The 25,103-nt window shown below is 44.7% G+C and overlaps 2 protein-coding genes across 2 annotated transcripts in view; one reads left to right on the plus strand and one right to left on the minus strand.

The window, feature by feature from the left end:
• The window catches only part of PABPC4 (poly(A) binding protein cytoplasmic 4), a 563,337-nt gene that overhangs the window by 236,968 nt on the left and 301,266 nt on the right, over positions 1-25,103 (minus strand). The gene's annotated exons all lie outside the window — the stretch shown is intronic.
• Positions 1-25,103, plus strand: part of MACF1 (microtubule actin crosslinking factor 1) — a 324,508-nt gene that overhangs the window by 67,680 nt on the left and 231,725 nt on the right. Inside the window, exon 2 of the mRNA XM_063139804.1 lies at positions 24,564-24,625. Within this exon, the coding sequence (XP_062995874.1) occupies positions 24,564-24,625 (62 nt within the window). The remainder of the gene's footprint in view (positions 1-24,563; positions 24,626-25,103) is intronic.

Consider the following 25,103-nt stretch of genomic DNA (forward strand, 5'->3'; position numbering starts at 1 on the left):
GGATTCTGGGTCAGACAGTGCAAATTAGAAAAGACCAGTCAGACTCTCAAGGACTAGCTAGGATGACTAAGGGCTCATCTACACCAAGCAGGATATTTCATTATGAAAGAGGTATATAAAAGGCAGGAACCACGCTACTGCTTTTTAGTGATATTGAAGTGCACTGACAACTGTTGGGGCCCATGACACATACCATATACCACTTTCATACCACTTTCATAGAGTTATATCTGGCTTGGTGTAGACGTGTCATGGGCCCTAACAGTTGTCCGTGCACTTCAGTACCACTACAAAGCAGTAGTGTAGATCCTGCAGTGCACTTCAATCCTGCTATAGAGCAGTAGTGTGGTTCCTGCCTTTTATATACTGCTTTCATAGTAGAATATCCTGCTTGGTGCAGATGAGCCCTAAGTCGAGCCTCCATGTTCAGGGGCAGCATAACATCTCTGCATTCTGGTTGTTTGGACAGACAAACGGGGAAAGATTGTCTTCCTGGCTTGCTCTTAGATGCCCAGGTCATCTTGTCTGACCACTGTTGGAGAAAGCATACTAGGCTCCGATGGAGTTTTGGTTTGACCCAGTAAAGTCCCCCCCCCCGGTAGGTTCTTCCTTTGCAGGTAAGTTTTAGGCCTTAGCTAGACCTAAGGTTTATCCCGGGGTCATCCCTACCTGCTCCCGGGATATCCTGTGTGTCATTTACATGAACAGGGATGTCCCCGGGACGATCCCAGGATAAACCTTAGGTCTACCTAAGGCTTTAGCTTCGTCTCCTCTTCTCATTTTGGAAATTAAACACATGAAAGGCTACCTAACTGTTATCTCATTGCAATTTAGATGAATGGTTTTGGGAGCCCAGAAATGCAATCTTGTAGCCCACACTTCCCAGGGGTTGGCTGGAGCTCTGGTGTAAATCCATTCCTGTTTGGAGGTTGAAGGAATTGGTTCACTACTTTCGCCTTGTTGTTTCTAAAAGCAACGTGCTGTGTTTTTTAAAATGTCCTCTGCGCTCTTATCCTATCGTGTCTCTCCTCTAAAGAGCAATACCAATTTTCTCTCCGAACACCTCAAACTAATTTCATGGATTTTATAGCTCCTCTGCATTCTGTATTTCTCCTTCCTGCCCCTGAACAGGGATGGGTATTGAGGGAGCCTGTCATCCCCTCTCCGCATCAGAACCCCCACAATGCAGCTCCGCCTATTGGCCTACATGCAAGTGGGTCAACCCTGCCCAGAACCACCCGCCGGCTTGGTGCTTCTGTGTCTTTTCCCTCCGATGCCTTCCGGGTCCCCCCAATCCTGCGAAAGGCGAGAGTTGCCAGTTGGTGTTTCCGCAGCACCATCTGGTGGACATTGGAAAGAACTGGCCAAATCCTAGACTGCATGTGAGGTACCAGGAATGATCTTCTTAGGTAAAAGTGATTGTACAACCTTGATCAGTTATTCAAATTAAGTAGATCCCCACAACAGTCGAGCCCGATTCAAGGTGCTGGTTTTAACCTATAAAGCCTTACATGGCATGGGACCACAATACCTGATGGAACGCCTCTCCCGACACAGGAACCTACCTGTACACTCGCTCAACATCCAAGGTCCTCCTCCAGGTGCCTACTCTGAGGGAAGCTCGGAGGACGGCAACAAGAGAGAGGGCCTTTTCTGTGGGGGCCCCTCCAATTGTGGAACAATCTCCCTGACAAGGCCCACCTGGCACCAAAATTGCTATCTTTTCGGTGCCAGGTCAAGAGTTTTCTCTTCTCCCAGGCATTTAGCAATATGTAATTAGCCTGGGCTTGTTTTTGTATTTTTTTGTGGTTTTAAATTACATGTTTCTGTGATTTTAAATTGTTGTATATTGTTTTTAAGTGTTTTTATCCTATGTAAACTGCCCAGAGAGCTTCAGCTATGGGGCAGTATACAAATGTAATAAGTAATAATAATAATAACAATAACAACAACAACAATAATAATAACTTCACTTAAACTTTGTGTAATCTAAGCCTGCATTTTTTGTTTGCTTCTGTATATTTAATTCTCCTATTATGTGGAAAAGGGCAAACAACTTTACAGGGTTTTGGATTCTGACTGTGGGCATTGCACACAAATGGCTTTTAAGCATACTTTTGCATCCATAAGGGCTAGAAACTTGCAATTCCAAAAGGAAAGAATTTCCCAGTATGGCGCCAAAATGAAACCAGTACCAGCGCCAGTCGGGCCTCCAAGGGAGGGCATTCCACAATTGGGGTGCCACAACAGAGGAAATAGTGGAGTCACTTTGCATGTCATGACAACCTATCCATGCGTTGTCAGAGATGAGCAGGAACAACTGAGTGCACCGCCTCCCAGAATTAACCCATGGTTTGTTGTTGGGTTAACTCTAGGTTGTTTAACCCCTAAGCAACCCAGAGTGTCTTGATTCGCTAACAAACTACGAACGGTGCAATCATAGGTTGTTAATTGAAAGCGGAAGTGGCGAGCCCACTGGAAGCAACGTGCTTGTTTGCTCCTGCTAGATTTTGGCAATGCGTGGGTTAAACAACCCACGAATTGCCATTATGTGTGAACCACGTGTGCGTGCAAAGATGCAGGATGTGGGGGAGGGGCCAGACCAATCCTCTCTGTTTTGGGGAACCTTTCCTCTTTTGGGTTGCTCTTGGAGTCTGAATGATGCAGAGTCACCCAGGAGGAGGATCAGGAAAACGTCCAGTAAATGGGCAGACTGGCCTGAGACACACACATTGTCTGGGTTGAGCCAGGGAATGACTCAGCTCTGAGACGGAAAAGGCAACGCTAAGAGTCTGCATGGATGGTGGGCGTGCGGAGCCTGCAGTAACGGTCTCTTTCAGTAAATGGAACTCCGTGTGTGTGTGTTTATGTGTTGTTTTAAACTCTGGTCTGAACCTGAGTTGGGGAGTCGTGGGCTTGGAACTTTTGGCACCGAATCTGAATCTTTTAGAAACTTCACTTTCATTGTTGTCATCATTGTTGTTTTAATGAAAGCAAACTTCTCTAGTCTCATGTTGAGGAAGTACCCGGGGAGGGTGGGAGCAGGACCCTGGGCGTTTGTGCATGGAGCTCTGAAGGATTGCTGCCGAGGTTCACAAGTCTGGTGGAATGAACTAGAGACAGTGGATGGGAATGTGGAGTCCAGGGGCTCCCCGTATGGGACAGAGGGGGCTTCAGGTAGCTTGTCCAGGCTGTTGCTAGGGGCTGCGGGTGTGATACTCTGCTAAAAACTTTTCTTTTTTCTAAAGCTTTTAAAACTTGATTTTGATCTTTCTTTTATACTGTTAGTTTTACTCTACCCTGTGCCTGTTTGGTGCATTCTCTTCCCCTTCTTATTGTTTTATTATGATTCTATTAGAATGTAAGCCTATGCGGCAGGGTCTTGCTATTTTATTGTTTTACTCTGTACAGCACTATGTACACTGATGGTGCTATATAAATAAATAATAATAATGCAGCCAGGGGGTACCCAGGACTAGGAACTGTTTTCCATCCTGATGATTACCCCAGGAGCAGTAAAGTGGCACAACTGGTGCTTGCATGGTGAAGACTGTGGAGAGAGACCAGCTGAACGAGTGGAGTCCCCTTCCCTGACAGTTCCCCCTTCAGCTGGCACAACAAGGCGTTTTGGAAACAAAATAGGCGGCGAGCCCTGCCTTGGCATGTGCAGAGGAGACGGAGAGAGCAATTGTACCCTCCGCCGCTTCCTGTCCAAGCCTTGCTGGGACTTAACCCTGAAACAAGCAGCGTGATAACGGAAAAGTCCCTGGCTGAGCAAGGGCGAAGGGTCTTTTTCTAGGCAGCTCAGTAACCACAGATGGCCTCTGCTCTTCAAGAAATGGAGGGAGCGTTTCCAGGAAAATCCCAGCAATACACCATGATACATGTTTTCCTTAATAGTCTCCGCTTGATGTCACCAGACGTGTACACTCAAACTGTCCCTTCATCATCTGTAACACTTCTTTAGTGGCCAGAACTTCGCCTGCCCCAGTTCTGAAAAAAATTCAATACTGGCGTATAGGTGAGGCAATTTAATGCAAAGCAAGCACATTTGCATAAGTTAGCATAATTGCTAGCATACTGGCTAGTATACAAGTTATTATAATTATGTTGTCAGGATCTGGGTTTTTCTGATACAGAATATAAGAACATAAGAAGAGCCCTGCTGGATCAGACCAAGGGTCCATCTAGTCCAGCACTCTGTTCACACAGTGGCCAACCAGCCATCGGCCAGGGATGAACAAGCAGGACATGGTGCAACAGCACCCTCCCACCCATGTTCCCCAGCAACTGGTGCACACAGGCTTACTGCCTCGAATACTGGAGATAGCACACAACCATCAGGGCTAGTAACCATTGATAGCCTTCACCTCCAGGAATTTATCCAACCCTCTTTTAAACCCATCCCAATTGGTGGCCATCACAACATCTTGTGGTAGTGAGTTCCATAATTTAATTATGCGCTGTGTGAAGAAGTACTTCCTTTTATTTGCCCATTTTGAGCTGAATGTTTTCAGTGGAGAGCCTCGGCTTTCACGTATGCTAAAGCCCCAAAGGCCCCTGCAGCCTCACAAGGGAACTGTGGGGTGGGGATAGGGAATTACACTTTTATCTTCTGCTGTGATTGAGGCCTCTGGTTTGGTTTGGCCTGGCCTGGCGCTTTTACGAGAACCCTGACTTCCTTTTGCCCGTGCCTGGCCAATGGAGCAATGCCTTCAGCCTGCTGCTCTCCTTGTCAGCTTTTCGAGTTGTTGCATCTAACCCCAGTGATCAGGTCTGAGTATGGATACGGCTGCCCATGCCCTGGACTGGCTCTGATGTTCGGTCTTCCTAGAGAGAGTTTCCTTGTCCATGCTGAAGTCGTCTGGGGCAGTTTATACGTGGTGCCCCCCACCGCCTCTCTGCTTGGAGGGATTTGCAGGGGGCTGGGGGTAGAACGTTAGTCCTGCCTTGGGGTTGATGATCCATGCCAATTTCCAGTTCTGTCTGCCAGAGGCTGTGTGTGCTTTCACTTGGCAGCTGTTTAGTGCTAGCTGCCATCCTCCAGCTGTGCATTTCATCCCTGACCAGCAACGGTTTGGGCAGAGATGTGGGTTGTCAAGAAAACTTTGAATCAGAATATTTCATCCTTCTCTACAACAACTGAGATCTGATTTGACTTATATTTAATCAACAAAACTTTAAAAAGCTATGTTAATTTTATGTGCTGTATAAATATCTTAAAGCTTTTTCCAGTAGCCAAAAGCATTTAAACAGAAATGTTTGATGAGGGGATTCATACATAGTGATGGAAATGGTACATTTAAATGGTAAGACCTGACAACTCAATAGCATACATTTCTCTAACATTTGTTTGACTTCGGGGGGGGGGGGGGAATGAAGACCTTGAACTCCTTATCATCCTAATTTTAGCATGGCTGAATAGATGAGCTTCATAGGAGTAGCAGTCACCTGAAAAAAGTTAATTAACTTTGATTTTAGATTTATTGGGTATTTTTTCCATCCCACTTGACCAATTTTTGACCTTTGTATGGTATTATTTCTTTATCTTATTAATTTTATGAAACAATGCATATCTAGAAATGAAAACTTCCCATGGGAAACTTTCCACCCCACCCCACTGGTTTGGATGTTTCCTCCATCCCATCTGGAATAATATGAATTGGAGGAATGAATGAATCCTAAGGACATGTTACCTGCATTGGTCCATATTCATCGCCTTTTATCCTTGTGTCTTCACTTTCTCTCTCCCTAATCTCTCCACTGTTGAAACTGGCTCTTCGACAGGAGTCTGTGGGCGTTATGAATGATATTCTATGGAGCAGGATTTCTACAGACAATACTATATAATTAAGGTAGTTTTTGCATGGTTCTGCTCTCTCCCTCTCTTTCCTGTATACTTTTAGGCCATAGCTAGACTGGGCAATATCCCAGGGTGATCCCCAGAATCATCCCTGTGCATCTACATCAGCGGTTCTCAACCTGTGGGTCGGGACCCCTTTGGGGGTCGAATGACCCTTTCACAGGGGTCGCCTAAGACCATCGGAAAAAACATATTTCCGATGGTTTAGGAAACTGTATTGACTGAACTATGTCACGTATCATCTTTTGTATTATTAAAGCTATTGTTATGTATTATTTTCATTAGCAAACCATCCCATGACAATGGATCGTGTAGAGAAGAACGAAAATAATTTTATGGTTGGGGGTCACCACAACATGAGGAACTGTATTAAAGGGTCGCGGCATTAGGAAGGTTGAGAACCACTGATCTACATGATGCACAGGGGATCCTGGGAGCAGGGAGGGATGATCCCTCCCTTTCCCTGGGATATTGCTCTGCCCTTTCAGCCTGCTTTTTCTGAGGTCTTGGGATGATCCCAAGACTGCGGAACGTGTGGGCGGGGGTTGCAGTTTGTCTTGGCTCCTTGCGGTTACTCGCAAGGAGCTGGGAACTGCGCACGGGGCGCAGAGCTCCTCAGGAGCTCCTCTGCGCCCATCGGAGGTGGGGTGAGGGGAGCATGGATTTTTTTTAAAAAAAACCACCTACGTTTTTGCGCACAAGCGCTCGTGCACTGCTTCTGTTTTCTTTAAAAAACCAAAATGGCGGGCGCACCGCGACGTCCTCTCCCTTCAAGGTCGTTGCACGCCACGTGTAAACAGAGGGGGAGGTCTTGCAATAAAAATATCACGAGATCCCCGCCCCTCCGTTGCGCTAGACCCGTAGGTCTAGCTTAGGCTAGATGGCATTGGAGCAGTCATAGTGCTTGGAATTGCTTTCTTAATGTAATCGTTTTATAGGAAGCAGAGTTGGCATTGTGGTTGAGGAAACAAGAAACTTGGTTTGCGCAGAAAAGTTTCCACCTGAACTCCCTTTGCAAAAATAGTGTGTGTGGGTGGAGGAAAAAACTTCGACCATGATGGCATCTGAGTTGGGAGTTTCCTAAAACTTTACCGAGATTACTTTGAAAGGCATGCTACTCATAACGCTCCCACTGGTCGCTTAAAGCCATGATGCCATCTGTTCATTTTGTGGCAGACAGTCCACATGGCAGAGGAAATTATGAGGCTGTAACACCAGGGCATTGCAGTGTGTCATCTACAGAGAGGGATAGGGGGGAAAGGAAGGGGCTCCATCCCCTTCTTCTGTCCACTTAACAATGGGTCTCATGACACTGAGCTATAGGCAACAGTAGCTTGTGCCGCAGTGATATACATGTGTGATGCTGCTGCCTCTACATGGAGTCAGATCACTGGGCCAGCTAGCCCATCCCTATCAACTCTGACTGGCAGCAGCTCTCTAGTCTTGGGCAGAGCCCTTTCCTGGCTCTGCTGCAGAGATCCTCTTAAATGCAGATAACAAGGACTAAATCCGGGAGTTTTTGCATGAGATGTGTCTGCATGTGCTCTACCACTGAATTGTGGCCCTTCCTGTGTAACTAAACAGTTATTTTTTGTGGTGCCACAAGCAAAAGTAATCCTACCCATGTGGTGGCAGATCATGAATAACCTTACAAGTACTTGTGTGCAGTGGGGAGGCGCCATTTTGGATTTTCCACCACCAGGGCTGAGAATGTTTTGGAATGTAGATGATGGAGATGATAATACCTCCTCTTCTGGATTTTTGTCCCTGGAGGACTGGGAAGAAATTTATTTTGTGGAACAACCTAAGTTAAAAGCGAAGAATACAGCAATCCTTTCAACGTAGGATTTTTTTTTTTTGTACCTGAATAGTTGTCTTACACTAACATGATACAGGAAAAAAGGTTGATTGTTGCTGCTTTAATAATATAATAATACTTGGCATTTATATGGTACTTTCTGAGTTTCTTTTCTTTTCTCTGTCACTGAAAAGATCCTTTAAAAAAAAAGGAACACACAGTGTCAGGTTGTGTCTAAATGGGGGCATTCCCGAACAATTGCACACTGTCCTCCCTCTCTTCCCTGGCAAGGATCTCCAGCGGCGAGCCTGCCCAGTGACCGCAAATGTAGGCACTATGAACAAAAGTGGCAATGTATCCGCCTCTGTCCTTGGAACATAATATTAGCTTTATGGCCCTGCATTTCTGGATTTGGAAGACGAGGATATGTCAACCTGGGGCGTTGGTTTGGCCTGCTTGCACCTAAGCGTGAAACCAAGATAAACTTTATAAATTTTAAAGGAAGAATGCCTATGGTACGTGGTGCATGTATGCATATGTGAAGGGAAAGCTACAGCAAGGGCACTTGAGAGTGCAGCCTAACCCTCCTCTACACATTGATGCACGCTGCACATGTGTGTACGCCCCACCCCATCTACCCACCGTGGGAACTCTGGGCCTGCCCCCTCTTGCATGAATCTGCCAAAACCCTGAAATCCTCTTCAAAGTCCCTTCTCCTGGTTGCCATTTGAGGTGAGGTGGGTGGTGACTTGGGGAAAGGACCTTTTTGATAGTGACACCCAATCTTAGGAACACTCTCGCCAGAGAACTTTGGCTAGTGCCAATTCATTTCACTGGAAACAAAGCCCTATGAGGAGAGACTGAAAGAACTGCACATATTTAGCCTGGAGAAGGGAAGATTGAGGGGAGACATGATAGCACTCTTCAAATACTTGAAAGGTTGTCACACAGAGGAGGGCCAGGAACTCCTCTCGATCATCCCAGAGTGCAGGACACGGAATAATGGGCTCCAGTTACAGGAAGCCAGATTCCGGCTGGACATCAGGAAAAACTTCCTGACTGTTAGAGCAGTACGACAATGGAACCAGTGACCTAGGGAGGTTGTGGGCTCTCCCACACTAGAGGCCTTCCAGAGGCAGCTGGCCAGCCATCTATCAGGGATGCTTTAAGGTGGATTCCTGCATTGAGCAGGGGGTTGGACTCGATGGCCTTATAGCCCCCCTCCAACTCTACTATTCTATGATCCTATGATCATTTGTTTCCTTGGCATTAAGGAAAGGCCTTTTTATTACCCCATCCTTTTATATTTTAAAAGGATCCCAAACTTTTTATTTGTCTCATTCCTTGGTTTAATCTGCTCTTAATGTTGTTAATTATTTCTCTTTAGGCTACTTTCAACTATTTTTAATCACTCAATTATTAATGCTCATTTGTTAAAAGTTTGTGTTCATTTTTTTAAAGCTACCCTGGGGGTTTAATTGTAAACTGAAGAGTGGGATATAAGTTGGATAAACCCTGTCCGTAACGGCCAGCCCACTCATCACCAACATTATCCCCAAGTGCATGGCCTGACTTTTCTCGATAGGAGCGAATCGTGACCATTCAGTTAGAAGTGGCTTTCAGTGTACCATTGTGGTGGGAGCTAACCTTGTTCCTGGCTCCTGGTTGCCTCCATGGGCCTCTGAGAATCAAGGCTGTCCTATCTGTAGAGCGAATGATAAAGAGTGCCCCTAGGCACACAACCACATAACAGTTGAATCAAACAATATTTATATTGAATTGCAAAACAATAACATTTTATAATAACAACAATTATAATTTGTTTGTTCAATCAAACAAATTAGTAACGTCAATTATGAAGCGGTTCAATCAAACAATATAGAGTAGGGAGTCAACAATGACTTCCCGAACATTACATTGACCAACAAAAATATTACATTGACCAACAAAAATGACAGGAGTCTGGATTAACATCCTGTTTCGTGGACGTTAGTCCGGACTCCTGTCATTTCTGTTGGTCAATATAATGTTTGGGAAGTCATTTTTGACTCCCTATTCTATATTGTTTGATTGAACTGCTTTATAATTGATGTTACTAATTTGTTTGATTGAACTGCCTTATAATTGTAGTTATTATAAAATGTTGTTGTTTTGCCATTCAATGTAAATATTGTTTGATTCAACTGTTATGCGGTTGTGTGCCTAGGGGCACTCTTTATCATTTGTGATTATCAACTGCAGCCTTCGTGTTTATTGGCTCTGTCTGTAGAGCGCCCACTCATCTGTGTACCTCTCAGCTAAGGTCTGTGATTCTTCAAATTAGAAATGCATTTTTCCCTCCTGTCCCAGGGAGTGCGGGGTGGGGTGGGGGGAGAGAGAAGGAAGAGGGGTGCGCTTTGGGTAACCTGTCCTGCAGGACTCATGCTCTGCATATGTCTTAGTGAGAGGCTACTCAAGTAGTCGCTTCTCTTCCAAACAAGTCTGCATGGACAGTGGGCATTCCAACGGGCTGAGGAATGGAAATTCAAGAGCATGACGTTCCCTCTCTAGAAGGGGGGCCGTGGGCTGAAGTCCGTTCATTTCTTCATGATAGTGGATGCCAAGGAAAGATGTTTGAGTCACCCTGACACTCATGCACTCACTTTCTTCCTCTCTTTTTCCAAAGTTCCCTTGCTCTGTCTGCTACCTCTACTTTGAAATCAGTAGAGGGTTGACCGGTCTCCGTTGCCCCCTCTCTGTGGGCTGAGGAGAGGCTGAGCGATACCCCCCCCCCAAATTAAGTCTTTCAGAGACCGCACGCGCTCTCTCTCTCTCTCTCTCTCTCTCTCTTCTGAACTCTGTGTCTTTGCCATACTCTCCCGCCCGGCTGTGTGTGATGCTGTGTCTGGCTTCTGGTGGCCTCAAGAGAGAGGAATTTAGAACTCAGAATCTGTGATAACAGCTCAGAGGCCGGACGCATTGGAATCAGGAGGCAAATGCCGCTTCTGGATGGTGTTTTCCTGCCGCCTGCAGTTTTTGTCTTGAGTCATGTTCTTGGAGTTGCCGGGATCTTGTACTGGACCAGGAGCAGGATGCAGGAAGGTATTTTTCTTTCGTTTAGCAAAGTATTACTTGGGGTGTGCGCGTGTTCTTCCTCCTGACCTTGTTTAAAGTGACAGTCATGGCTGGCTGGCTTGCTAGCAAGAAGTCAGGAACAGCCCAGAAGTACCACTGGGTCAGTGATGTAATGGAATATGCTACGCTGGAGGGGACTCCTTGGATGCACATAAGGTCGTTTCAGAACCTCTGTTAACTGTAAAGGGTTGCGACCAGGTGATTCTGGGAATTGTAGTTTGTGTAGGGGGATAAAAGAGTTCTCAGCACTCTCAGATTATGACTATGGCTAGTGCTTCTGTTTATTGCAGGTGATGGGTGGTGTAAGAGCTGTTTGATTTACAATTCTGTAATGGTACCCTTAACAGCAGTTACATATACATATTTGCATGGTATGGAGAATATAGATAGGGAGACATTTTTCTCCCTCTCTCAAAAAACTAGAACCCGTGGTCATCCCATGAAGATCCAGGACAAATAAAAGGAAGTACCTCTTCACACAGCGCATAGTTAAATTATGGAACTCACTACCACAAGATGTAGTGATGGCCACCAATTTGGATGGCTTTAAAAGGGGGTTGGATAAATTCCTAGTGGTAAAGGCTGTCAATGGCTACTAGCCCTGATGGTTGTGCGCTATCTCCAGTATTTGAGGCAGTAAGCCTATGTGCACCAGTTGCTGGGGAACATGGGTGGGAGGGTACCGTTGTGCCATGTCCTGCTTGTTTATCCCTGGCCGATGGCTGGTTGGCCACTGTGTGAACAGAGTGCTGGACTAGATGGACCCTTGGTCTTATCCAGCAGGGCACTTCTCACGTTTTTATGTTCTTATTTATGGGTGGGTGGGTTGTATGCCCTTTCCCCCTGAAATCTGGCTTTTAAAACAAAGCAATTAATAAACTGTATGGCTTTAAAAGAGGATTAGACAAGTGTACAGACTAGGAGAAGGACTATCTGCAGCTGTTAACAGTGATTGCTAAATAGAGCCTCCATGCTCAGAGGCAGTCTAGCACTAAATACCGGATCCTGAGGGCATCACTGGGGAAGGCCTGTTGCCTCCATGCCTTGGTTCTTATCTTCCCAGAGGCATCTGTTGGCCACTGTGGGATGCTGGATTTCAGATCAGATAGACCTTTAATCTGATCCAGCTTTAGGGCTCTTTGTGCGTGGACTTCACCTGCTATTTGAGGATGCTTCCAAGTGCACCTTATGTCTGCAGGTGATCAGACCTTGGGTTGGCAAGCCCCTTGGAAAAATCAATTGAAGAGAGCTGGGCTCACAAGCTGGGCAGGTTGTCTAAGCGGAAAGACCAAAGGCAGAGCCTTAAGAAGCTGAGATCCTAGCTGGGAAATCTGTCTGGAAAACTTAGACTGGGAATTGGGGAGATAGGTTGGGAATTCCCCCGCATAGAAACTTTGGAAATGTGTCCAGATAGATAGAAACTCAAGCAAAGGCCTGGGCCCATAAATTTGCGGCTAGATGGGGAAAGTCAGACAACCGTGGAGAATATCCAAAGCAACCCAATGGAATGAAGAGACCCAATGGAACATTTCAGGATTTCGAAATGTCTATCTATCACTTACGCAGAATTCCTTGAAGTAGCCCAGTGCATTTGTATTTTAAATTTGTATTTTTGCATTGCTGCTGTTTTTATCTTGGTTGTGCTTTTATACTGTATTTTATATTATGGTTTTATACTGTTGTTTTATACTTTAAATTGTCTTAAGTTTGTAAACTGCCCAGAGAGCTTCGGCTATTGGGCAGTATAGAAATGCAATAAATAAATAAATTCAGTAGGAATGGGCGAACGAGGGATGTTTGAGATCACTAAGATTCTCCTAACACCCTTTCGCCGCTTGTCCTGGGCCCAGTTGCTGTTTGGGCTTGTGATCGCTGCTCGCTCTGTGCAAATGGGAAATTTGCGCTAATCAAGCAGTGATTGAACAGGGGATTTGTGCAGATCTCCCCAAATTTGTGCAATTTAGAAAACTTGTGCCAGTTGAACTGGGAATTGGGAATGAGACAAACATGAGCTTGTGTTGGACAATTTGGCAATATTTTCAGCAGACACGTGCTTGTGCTCATGTTTGGAGCTTTGAATGGGGCATACTCACATGTTTTGTGTGCAAATACTAAAATCTCATACATCCCTACATTTCAGTGCTGCATTTCTAAAACGGCAGGATTCATCTTAGAGGCATACCTTTTCCAGAGATCTCTGCAGCTGCTTTTAGACTTATTTACTGCATTGGGCTATTTCAAGAAATAAATCTATCGATTTAAAAATCCTGAGACTTTGTCTCTTCATTCCCTTGGGCTGGTTGAGGAGAACATAGGCAGGGCCTGCCAGGCCGATAGGTGGCTCAAGAGATCAAACTTGCTCTTGACAAATACCTGTGAGACACCAGATTCTTCCAGGAAAGGTTTTATCTTACCATCACTATGTCTCATTCATGGAATTTTATGGGGTCCAGATGACGTCTTCCATTCATATCCCTCCTGTGTCTTTCCACTGCCTCTTCTGTGATTTTTCTTATAGCAGAAAAGAGTGCAGGACACGGAATAACGGGCTCAAGTTAAAGGAAGCCAGATTCCAGCTGGACATCAGAAAAAACTTCCTGACTGTTAGAGCAGTATGACAATGGAATCAGTTACCTAGGGAGGTTGTGGGCTCTCCCACACTAGAGGCATTCAAGAGGCAGCTGGACAACCATCTGTCAGGTATGCTTTAAGGTGGATTCCTGCATTGAGCAGGGTGTTGGACTCGATGTTGTAAGCCCCTTCCAACTCTGCTATTCTATGATTCTATGATTGGTAGCGCTAGGAAGCCTCCATTTGGAAGCATTCTAGTGCATCATTTGGGAAAAACAACTGGTTGCTGAGTGTCTTTGCTTTTAAGTTTTGTTAGTTGCCTGGTATCCTCCAAGTGGAAGTTGGGATGATTCTGGAAGTTGCCAAGTGGCACTGAAAGAATTAAGTTGGGCTTAATAAGAGAACTTCCGTATTAAGATTTCAATTCCTATGGCAGGCGGAGGGCCATTAGTGCTACCAAGCAAAAGACCTTGTGCAGCTATTCTGTTTTTCTCTCTTTAGCTGATTTTTTGTAATAAGAAAAAAGATGGAAGAAACAGTGGAGAAACATGGGAGGGTTACAAATGAAAGATGACATTGAGGGTGCAGATGTAGTTGGATTATGCAAGTGTTATGCAAGTTTCAGGTTACAGCTAGGACTGCTGGGAACAACTTGGATTTCTCTCCAACCTTAGGCAAAACACACTGGTTCCATGGCAGGCAGAGAATAAAAAGTAAAGAGAACTCTAGCAGCTTTTTAAATTAGTAAAGTTTGAGATAAATTCTGACCCTGGGGCTAATCTACACATTTAATTTTCTGCGAAGGGAAAGCATTTTAGGGTTGATTGTGATACATGATGTTGTTGCCAGTCTGAAAGCCTTACGCAGCTTCCTTCTGAAAGAAGTGCATTTTCATGGATTCGTTTTATTTCATTCCCCCCACCCCTTAATGCGGTTCTCATGCAGTTCAGCTTCTCTGTGCCCCAATCCTCCGCTTTGAATCCAGCATGCTGGGCGTGTCCTGTGACCAGCTGTGACCTCAGTCAAGGGATGGTGGCCTCCCGTTTTCCCCTCCATCCTTCGTTTTCCACCATTTTGCTGTAGGTAGGATACAGGCTAGGTTCAATCAATATAACCCAAATTGGGTAGTGTTGCAAAAAGTAAAACAATAAATTTTAACTGTTTGTTATGTTACATTGTATTAAAGATGTATCTTTGCTGTGGTTTTTTAGTATTGTGTGTGTAAACCACTTAGGAGGGTTATTATATTAAGCAGTATATGAGTGTTACAAATGAATGAATGGATTTAGCTCACAGATCCATCTGCATGGCACCAAGTGTTGAGGGATGCAGGGTGTGATTCCAGACAAGACGTTTATCAAGACTTTTATCACCTTGCCTCTTTCAAAGAATGTTACAAGAGGGGTCATATGTCACCATCCTTGTCTTCCATTCATAGCCTTCCCCTGTTTTCCCACCACTTTTTCCATCTTTTCTTTTACTATGGAAAATCCATTAAGGAGGAAAAGATGGAATAGCTGCACGAAGCCTTTAGACCGTTAGCAATAGGAGCCGTCTGTCTGGAAGCACTGTCTGTGTGCGAGTGGGAGGTCCTAGTTTGCAGAGTCGCACAAGGAGTTGTGAACAGCCCAAGATGATCAACAGTGTAGGGTGGCATTACAACACTGTGGAAATCTTTTCTTTCATGTACACAGGTATTGTAGTTATGAGAGGCCCCATTTGGGTCTTGGTTGTCTAAACAAGCCCCCTCTCGGCACATACTAATATATAAAAAGTGATTTGAGTGTAGTGAAATTCCACAGTAGAGGTTGGTAATTACAGAACAGTTGGTGATGATTGCATAATTCTGGATTAACTAATCCCCAAGGTAAGAGTGTGTGAGATTTTTTATTTTTATTTTGTATTTGGGGAGGGGCGGTAGCTCAGTGGTGGAACACCTTCTTATACATGCAGAAAGTGCCAGATTCAATCCCTGGCATTTCTGGGGGGTGCTGGGAAAGGCCCCTGCCTGTCGCCCTGGAGAGCCCCTGCCAGTCAGTCTACACCAGACTTCCCCAAGCTGGTGCCCTCCAGATGTGTTGGTCACATCTGGAGGGCAGATGTGACCTACAACTCCCAGCATCCCCCAGCCAGACATCTTGCAGGTACTAGCATTGTAGACGATGAGTGGGATGGACTAGAATTCTTTCTCATTATAAGGCAGCTTCCTATGCGGTGTCAAATTTTCTGTCAACAGGTATCATTGAATCATAGAATAGTAGAGTTGGAAGGGGTCTATAAGGCCATCAAGTCCAACCCCCCGCTCAATGCAGGAATCTGCCTTAAAGCATCTCTGACAGATGGCCGTCCAGCTGCCTCTTGAATGCCTCTAGTGTGGGAGAAGCCACGGCCTCCCTAGGTAATTGGTATATATATATTCTAGTTGGTTCCTTACTCTAGAACCCATTGGAAGTCTGGAACCCAATGGATTTATTTGGTATCAGAACCTGACCATTTCAAAAAAATATCCTTTGTGGTGTCCAGTTGTGGATCTTGTAGCTGCTGGCTGCACAAAAAGGGGGTGTTGGACAATATTCCAAAGTGTGTTCTTGGATTTTCTCTTTCCCCCACTTTTTTAAAAATGGCTCTGTCTTCTTTTATGATTTTGCTACCCAGTCTTTTATGGAGTTTCTCCGGCTGCCCTAATCCTCCCTCTCGCCCCCCCTTTCTTTCTACTGTTCGGCCAGCCCAGGTCACTGACAATAGCAGCTTTACTGTTGCCTCTCGCCCCAGTCTTGGTCAGGAATGCCAGACGGTTGATTGGTTATCTTCTGCATGGGTGAGGGGGAATGTGGGACAGGGTGGAATAGCGGAAAGCCAGCCAGCCAGGCTGCCGTTGCTGCTGAGGCTGGAGGAGGTTGCCGAAACAGGTTGCTTATCGGAAGGACTCTCTGGAAAAAGATTAACCAGTTGGAGATAAGCTGCCGAGGCCTTAAGATTGTTGGTGAGGAGAAGTGAGAGACTTATTATTAGCTCATGGGATAGTGGCTGTGTGTGACAGGGGGAGGAGAGAACTAATCCCATTAGAGCCCAAGAGCCACCCAGGAAGAATAAGGCTGAAAAACCGACTCTTCCAGGAGGAGAAAGAGCATCTGAGAGAATTCTCTCTCTCTCTCTCTCTCTCTTTCTATTTCCTGGGAAAACCCTTGGGAGTTATTCCTGAGTGGCCGTGAAGAAAGCCAGGAGCTGATTTTTTTCCTCCCAGCCTGGTCACCGCTGGGGTGTCTCTGTAGTGTGAGACCATTGTGCTTGACTTGCTGGAGGTGGGAGAGGGGGTGAAGATGAGCTATATTTAGTAGAAGAAGAAGAAGAAGAAAAGGAAGAGTTGATAAAGCAGTTCCGTTATCTCTGCTGTGGACATTCCAACCTGCCCTCCTCCCTAAAACAGCACCCCTTCAGCTGAACTAGTTCATTTGCAAAACTGAGCTCCAGAAGATTTGGGTTTTGTCTTCGATTTGAAAATATTTTTCATTTGTGAAGATGCTCAGCATGAATGCAACAAGGAAAGAATGCTCCATTGTTCTCGCTTGGTGTTGTTTCAGTCCGTATGATGACTTGCAGTTGACACCAGAACTGGAAAGCTAGACTTGAGAGAGGAACCGGTAGCTTCAACGGCACAGTCTGGCTTTCTGGAGAAGTATTGGCTGGACTTCCTAATTTCCACATGCAGCTTATTGCCTGGAGATGGCAACTTGGGCGTGATAAACCTTTGGAATCACGCTGAGTTCTTTAGAAAAAGCAGGAAAAAAAACAAAACATTTCCTTTCTATAACTCGTCCCTGAGTAGTTGTGAGCTGTCCCAGTTTGTCCAGGATCTGTACTGGGTGTCTCATTTCTGAAGAACAGAATCTTTCTTTCTCTCACCTTAATCAGGGATTGCAGCCGTGTCACCTAGACTTATTTAATTAATACTACATACCCTTTCCTGGTTGCAAAATTGACAGTGGGAATAGCAACTATCCACCCAAAATATAGCAGGGGCTGGATGAGGTGTAGCCCATTGCGGAGTGAAGTAGGATATTACTGGGCAGTCTCTTTGGCACTGCTGAATCATCAGCGTGTCGTGTCTGCGTTTTGACATACATCAGAATTGCCACATCACTTGTGCAGGGACACAATACTGTCTCCTTTGCTGCCTCCTCGAAACAATTGCTCCAGTTTGTGGGGACTTTTTGGCGTGATGTTCTAAAAGGAAGCGCATGCGCGCACTCTTTCTCCGTTGTTCGCAAAGTAGGAAGTTGTGGGTGGAGTCGTGGAGAAGCCGGTAGCGATTGCGTGGGGCTAGGAGACCACGTTGAAGATAATATCAGAGAACAGGAAGATGGAAGAGCACTGTTGCGCACCAAGGACTTAATGCTGCCAGTGCTGGGATCCGAGGGGACAATGCTGCACATTTACAGAGGGGAGAGGGAGCTGAATGCCCACCTTGTGTGCCAGATGTGTTGCATTGGTTAGTATGGCCTGGCCTATTTTGCGTTTTAATGCCGTCTTTGGTTAGGGAGGGCTGGGGAGGAAGTGGAGAGCATTGCAGCCTGATCTTAAGCGTGGCTACTCAGGATTAAGGGCTACTGAACTTCCTTGTAACTGTGGTTTTTAATTGGAACTTTATGCTTTTTATTTTTTGACTCTGTTCTGACTCATGGCTGGGACGTGCCATCAGCGTGCCCTTATTGATGTTACAGCCTTGAATGTTGTAGGAAGGGCTTCAAGGGAAAGGGAGGAGAAAAGTTTTGGGATAACACATTTCTTGGATTCAGATGTCCTGGAAGCTTCTCTCAACTGGTGGTGCTCCCAGATGAAGGGCTCCTAATGATCCCAGTAGGAAATCACCGTGCAGCAGTGCCATCCTTTTCTCCTAAGAAAAAAGAGGGAGGAATCAGTAGGAAAACATGAGAGGGTTCTGAGTGTAAGACTATATCGTCTGGACATGGGGATGATAGGGGTTCCAGCCCAACATATCTGGAGAATGTCAGGTTGAATGAGGCTACAAGATCGCGTCATAAAATGCCTGTCTGGAAGCTCCATCAATCTGTGCAAATGCTATTTAAATTGGTGGAAGTTGCACAACTCTGGCTCATTTCAGCCAGGTTTGCACAGGAAAACTTCGTGGTGAATTATGCCTTGTGTTCGTTAAATGGAAAGCAGGATTCTGTTTGCATTTATGTCTCGGGCAACAAGTGTCTTGGGGCTTGTCTATACGGCTTGTTTACCCTGACCTAAATGTGCATATTCACGTTTCAGGACACATGACGCAGCCGTCCATTCACCGTAGCGCCGGGTTTTTAATGCAATAATGCGCATATTCGTAGTGGTGATTTACCGCAGCTTTTGGGTCACGTCCGAGTTTGCACCGCGTTATGGTTATGTGTCTTTGGGGGAGTTAAATTGCATTTTGACATGTGGGCAGAGCTTTGAGGGTAGGACAACGTGGTTGGCCGATTTCCCACCTATCGGCTGCCTTGTTCCTTTGCACTGTTTTTAGTTTGAATTCTCTGAGTCTGCGGAGCTCCGCAGAGAAAGCTTATTAAAACAAAGAGGGGGGAATGGGCCTCCTCCTCTGCTGCCTTGTTCCTCCCCCCCCCCCCGGCTCCCGATTTGTCTGATATATGAATCTGTGGAGCTCCGCATATAAAATTTGTAGCTTCCATCATCTCTACTCCGTAGCATCTAATCTGTGTATATGCGCATTTATAACTACACTATAAAAAAATAGGAAATAAATCGCTGTTGCTGCTGTTGCAGTGTGACTCTCTTTACCTACATTCGAATCAACAGAAATTCGGGTTTATATTAATGAGGAGCAATCCCGTTGTCGTATAGACGGGGGCTTGGATTGAGCCTGGCCCTTTTATATTCTTTTTCTTTCTTTTTTTTGCTCCTGCTGCTTCATCTCAAAGCAGAAATGCTTTCCATGGCATGGGGACGTGGATGTGATGAGTGTTGCCTTCCATTTATTTTATTTCTGAAATGTAAACCCTGCCCCTTAATGGCAAGTTGGCGCCCCCAGGGCAAAACCAGTCGGGCTCTCCCTCCCAGTGTTTTCTGTTGTTGTTGCTGTTTTTGGACTAGCAGAGACATCTTCTGAAGCATTTCGGCAGCCAAAACTACAAATGTTTAGTTGCTAGAAATGAAAAACAAAATTACGATGTGATAAGAGAAGTTTTAAGTAGTATGGTGGTTGTGTCTTTCTTTAATTTTGGGGGGTTAGTGGAGAAAGTAATGGAAAAGGGGAAGAATTGTTTTTGAGTCCTGAAGTAAAATAGTTAATGATTAGGTTCCTTTAATAAAACATGAGGGACGCCGCTGACCACAGTGGTAAACGTTTAATGAGCCACAACTGAAGGATTGTGGGGCAGGATTCTGGGGATAAGTTTGTTGTGTCAGATAGTGTTTTTTTCCAAGTACTTCTGAAGGAAATAAAATAATTTGCCTGACAGATCAGGTGCTTGTTAACAGCTGAAATACATACTAACTCAGTATGCTAAGTACAGTACACTTAGGTAGAGATTTAAGGGTATTCTCCCAGTGGAGTGCTGGGAATGTGTCTTGGATCCTATATGCCCCCCACCCATATGGTGCCCAACATCTATGCAACTGAGTGGGCAGCAGAGGGATGAGGGAAGATTGATAGCCATGCTACTGGAGCCCCCAGTGCAAACTGGTGGGGCGGGATCTGGGGGTTGTAGTTATGATTAAAGGAACAGGGGAGACACTTTGCACTTCTTGAATTAAGTACTGCGCAAACATTTTATGTCTGTATTCTTGCAACAACGGAGAATATTCTGAGAAGAGCTTTTAGAAGGATGTCATTAATATATAGCATGTTGTAAAGGTGTGGCATATATAGCATTGTAATGACGTGAGGGTTGTTGCTTGCCTTTTAATCTGGAGAAATGTAGCAGTCCATACAAACAGCCACTGAGAAAAGGACCGGTTGATGTTTTGAGCAAAGCTTCCCACAGGAGGGGAGTCCTTGAGCATGGCGGCTTTTGTATACACATCACCACAAATTGGCTCGTCCCTAGAAGCTGATTGCAGAGTGGCCAAAAGTCAGGGCTGGGTGAACTTAAACTGAGGACGGGAGGCAGAAAATAAAATGTAGGGTGGATTTTGATGCCGGGAAGTGCAAGGTGATCATTCTTTATATCGGGCATCAAAGCACATGGAGCCTTATAAAGGAGCGTCAACAGGTAGGTCCCTGCCCGAAAGAGCCTACAGTCTAAATTTTAACAAGTGTTGCTGTAGGAAAAGGAGAGGCAACCCCTACTTTGTCAAACTGTCTGAATGTTTTACTTCTTGCAAGCAGGCCAGTATGTGCCTAAACATGTACTATATGTGTGTAAGTGTATACTATAAATCATGCCATTTACTCACACTCCTTATCTCAGCTGCCCCCTCTCTCTCACCAGCCCCATAAAATAGGGCACTGTTGTTCCCGTTACACACTCCAGAACTTGCCCAAAGTTACACAGTCACCACAGTGATTGAGCAGGAACTCAAGCGTTCACACTGTATCTCATTCTGTCATGCTGGTTATAATAAAATAAAAATGCTGTCGGGAGAGTGTTTGAATAGGCTTTCCATGACTCGGGTGGATTGTGTGTATACACAGCAGCATTGCACTTCTCTGGGACCGATAGGGCTAGCATGGATGCATATGTCACAGTCTGCCGCATATAGAAAGCGGATTCAAAAATTCCCACAATCATGTAAGGCCTCCACCTATGCAGAGGTGTTTTTTCCCCCAGGTTCCTCACATTTAAGAGAGCTTTGACTATGGGACAGTATAGAAATACAATAAATCATCGTCATCATCATCATCATCATCACATCAGTCTGCATCACATCAGAAAACTATACCGAAAACCTTCAGAAACTGGGTCTACCAAAATACATCCACACCAGCATCCAGAAAGCAGTCATACTTAAAACATGCTCAATTGTCAGGAAATTCCTGAATCAGTAAAAGACAGCATGACCTAGCAAAGCCTATCATGTCCATCTAGAAAAACCACCATGAGCAAGAAAAGAGATGACGATGATAATATCTCATTTAAAAATATATATGCTCTTTCCTTGTCCTTGGATTTGCTGGAGAGTGTTATCACTTGAAGAAATGATGGTTATCCAAAAACAAACACCATTTTGTGTATTGGTATTTTACATACACTAACCATGCATGTATATGTAAAATGTAGGTGTGTGTGTGTGTGTGTGTGTGTAACCCAATTAAGTATAATAAGCAATATTATTTGACTTGAAAAATTGATACTGCAAAGTGAAGCAATAATTAAAACATTACTCTAATTAGGCTGCAACTCTATACTCACTTACCTAGGAGTACGTCCAGTTGAACTTAGTGGGGCTTACTTCCGATTAGACGTACATAGGATTACACAGTTAGAGAAACTCTTCTTTAATTTTATTTTGAAAGATAACTTCATAGCTTAAAGAGAATACAGGAGGCCCCCAAAGAACATACAAAAATCTCTAGAAATTTCTCTTCCGGTGTTTTGTCCGACCTCTCCCATTTGCATTTTGAACTAATCTAGAGCCCCATAACTCACATAATGAAAAGCCTTTGCTCTCACTCAGGGTTTGATCAGGGTTGGGGAAAGAATATTCTGCCAGTGCAAGTTGGCCAGTAACCATGGACTACACTCTGCCTTCTGATGCAATATGTGACTTGGCTTGCTTGCTCGAGTTGCCAGGAGCTATTTGCTCTGCAAGTGCCTTTCTGTGGTCCTCTCCACCTATGGCCCAACATGTTCTGTGTTGATCTGGGGTAAGTGAGATGGACTTGCCAGGGTCCTGTTCTCCCAACTCTAATTTTATGATTGCTTCCAATTGCACCTTACGATGTGCATTGGCCACGGTTCATTGCTATAATTTTACAGGACGTTCAGATGTCAGCGTCATCTTTTATTAACCATGTTTTATCTCCCTTCATCCATTTTTCTGTTTTAAGGGGGATAATCTGTTTAGCTAGAAAGACCCAGATCAGAAGTGCAATTGTCCAAAGGTGTAGATGTTCTCTAGTGCTTCACTTCTGTTGGTTTTAGAAGTGTGGGCTTTGATGTCTGCAGAAATGCTCATTGCCCCATCTCTCTTCACTACTTCGAACACTACACAGGTATTTCATACACCTGTGCTCACATCTTTTTTCAAAAAAATTAAACCAGAATTCCAAAATACTCCCAAGTCCACCATTTTTAAATTTGCTCGGCACCTCACCTCTACCTATATTCCTATCTTTCCTGTTTAGAGTAAAAACAATGTTTTTTCCTGTATGTACAGTGGCGTCTCATTCTATCTGCAAACACTCTTACTTCTTTTTTTAAAAATTCCAGTGAAATTCCTCAAACTTAGAGATATTTGACTTTCGGCTTTTAGCAAAATAGAGCCTCCTGGGGTTTTTCTCATGCTGAAAGTGCACATAGACTTATTGCTTGATGCCCTTAGCATTATAGTTAAACATCGTAATGTTTTCTTTCTGAGAATGAGAAGGTGGCGTACCTTCTTATGCCAGGTTGAATCACTTTTGAGCAAATAGGCGTGCCGTCCTCTGAAGAAGGAGCAGTCCAAGACATGCCAGAAGTCGTAGGGTGACCATATGAAAAGGAGGACAGGGCTCCTGTATCTTTAACAGTTGTATTGAAAAAGGAAATTTCAGCAGGTGTCATTTGTATATATGGGAAAACTGGTGAAATTTCCTCTTCATCACAACAGTTAAAGCTGCAGGTGCCCTGCCCTCTTTTAAATCTGGTCAGTCTAGTATAGCTCCTGCACCTTTAACTGTGGTGATGAAGAGGAAATTTCACCAGGTTCTTTATATATACCAATGACACCTGCTGAATTTCCCTTTTCTATGCAACTGTTAAAGATACAGGAGCCCTGTCTTCCTTTTCATATGGTCACCCTACAGCAGTGTGACTCCTGCTCTCACCTTCCTTGACGGTGGACGATTTCCACATTTCTTATGGGTCTGTGCTAGAAATCACCATTGGTGAGAGACCTTTGTGATTCTAAATGGTAAACATGGGGTATTTTGAAATTCTGGCATTCCAGTTCAGTTATTTTTTGTGCAAAAGATGTGTGTGCAGGTGTATAAACTAGCTGCATGCACGCTCACAACAACTGGTGCAATAGGAAGGGGAGGAAAGGCAGATTGATTGAGGAGGGTGGGAGAAATATGTAGAAGTCATGAGTACATCCTACCCTGATCTCTCCCCCCCCCCCCGTGCAGATGGGAAACAGTAGGTTTCCTTGCAATAAAACATCTAACAAATTGTGTGGACACTATGGCCATTTTCAAGTGGGTTTGTGGTATTGCACTGTATCAATGAATCCTCCCTTTCGCTTGTTTGCTCTTCTGCCCTGCCCTGCTCCTTCCACCTCCAGTTCGTTGGTTGTAACATTGGGCTCCATCACACCATCATTTTATTGCACTCTCATCATGCCTGGTTTGTGATTTTGCAGTATGGCACTGGGATGACGTCGTGTTTAGCCCTATGTTGCAGTTCCTCAAGCAAGAACAGCAACAGCAACAAAAACGAGAAAAGCAACGACATAATGTGAAAGATGGCTCTTGTCTGGAACCAATCCGTGTTTCTTTGGGGTAGGGGGAAGCTGTCTGTAGCCCAGAAGTGATGGACTTCTTGTCAAGGCCAAAAGCATGCTGTGAACAGAGCCCCTCCTGTTCTCCGTGTTTGGCTGAAATGCACACATACTTGGACCTATCCGGAAAAAAATTAAAGCTCTTCAGGTGTCCTTGGACTGTGCTTGAGGGCCTAAAATAAATGTTAAATCCCTAAAATCCAATGAACCAAAATACAGTGAAAGAATAAGCCGCTAATTGCCTGCATTGTTTTAGGGCTGCTTCTTAACAAAGATAGGTGCAGTGGTTTTATGCATCTTATAAAACCTGCACGTTCAGGAAAGGCTGCAAAAGGTACATACCTGACGGAGAAAACCCGGTGTCTTTGCACATGTGTTTGGATGGGTGTGGGTGCGTGTCTTTTCCTGATCTTGTATAGGCGTCTTTCAGGTCCTAAATAGGCTTGTGATGGTTCTGCTTGTAACCCACAACAGGAAAGTTCAGGGAGGTGCGCTTTGTTTTTCTAGGTGACTGAAATGCTAACCTTGGTCTCCCTGTCTCTCTGTGTGTTCTTTTAATAGATGAACGGGATCGAGTCCAGAAAAAGACGTTCACCAAATGGGTGAATAAGCACCTGATGAAGGTAAGCACTTGATGAAGAGCGGTGTGGGTGGGTGTATGTGTGTTACTCTGGAATCTGTTTTAGATATGGAGCAATATTCAGATTTTGTAAATAATATATAAGTGCTGTGCTGTTTTGATTCTAGCTTACCAGAACTGATCAGGTGTCTTGTTTTTGCCCAGCAGCAAAATGTTCCCGTTTCAAAGGGTTCCATGGCTCCTGTTAAGTATTGCACCCTTATGTTGAGTGCTGTGTGAACAAGTACAATTCCACCTTGCGAATTGTAGCATGAATTAATTTTGTTAAAAAAAGACACAAAAGACAAGTACGTTCCTAGTCCTTAATTGCAGCAGAAAAAGGCTTTAAAGTGCAACAGAACTTGTGAATTTCTAATCATCAGGGGCTTCAGTCCTTTCATAGTGGAATTCTATTCCTCTACCTATGATTTGAGATTTTTTCAGTACCCCCCCTCACACTTTCACTGGGCAGGAGTGTTGCG

This window comes from Elgaria multicarinata, chromosome 13 (assembly GCF_023053635.1).
Source record: "Elgaria multicarinata webbii isolate HBS135686 ecotype San Diego chromosome 13, rElgMul1.1.pri, whole genome shotgun sequence".
Taxonomy (NCBI): domain Eukaryota; kingdom Metazoa; phylum Chordata; class Lepidosauria; order Squamata; family Anguidae; genus Elgaria; species Elgaria multicarinata.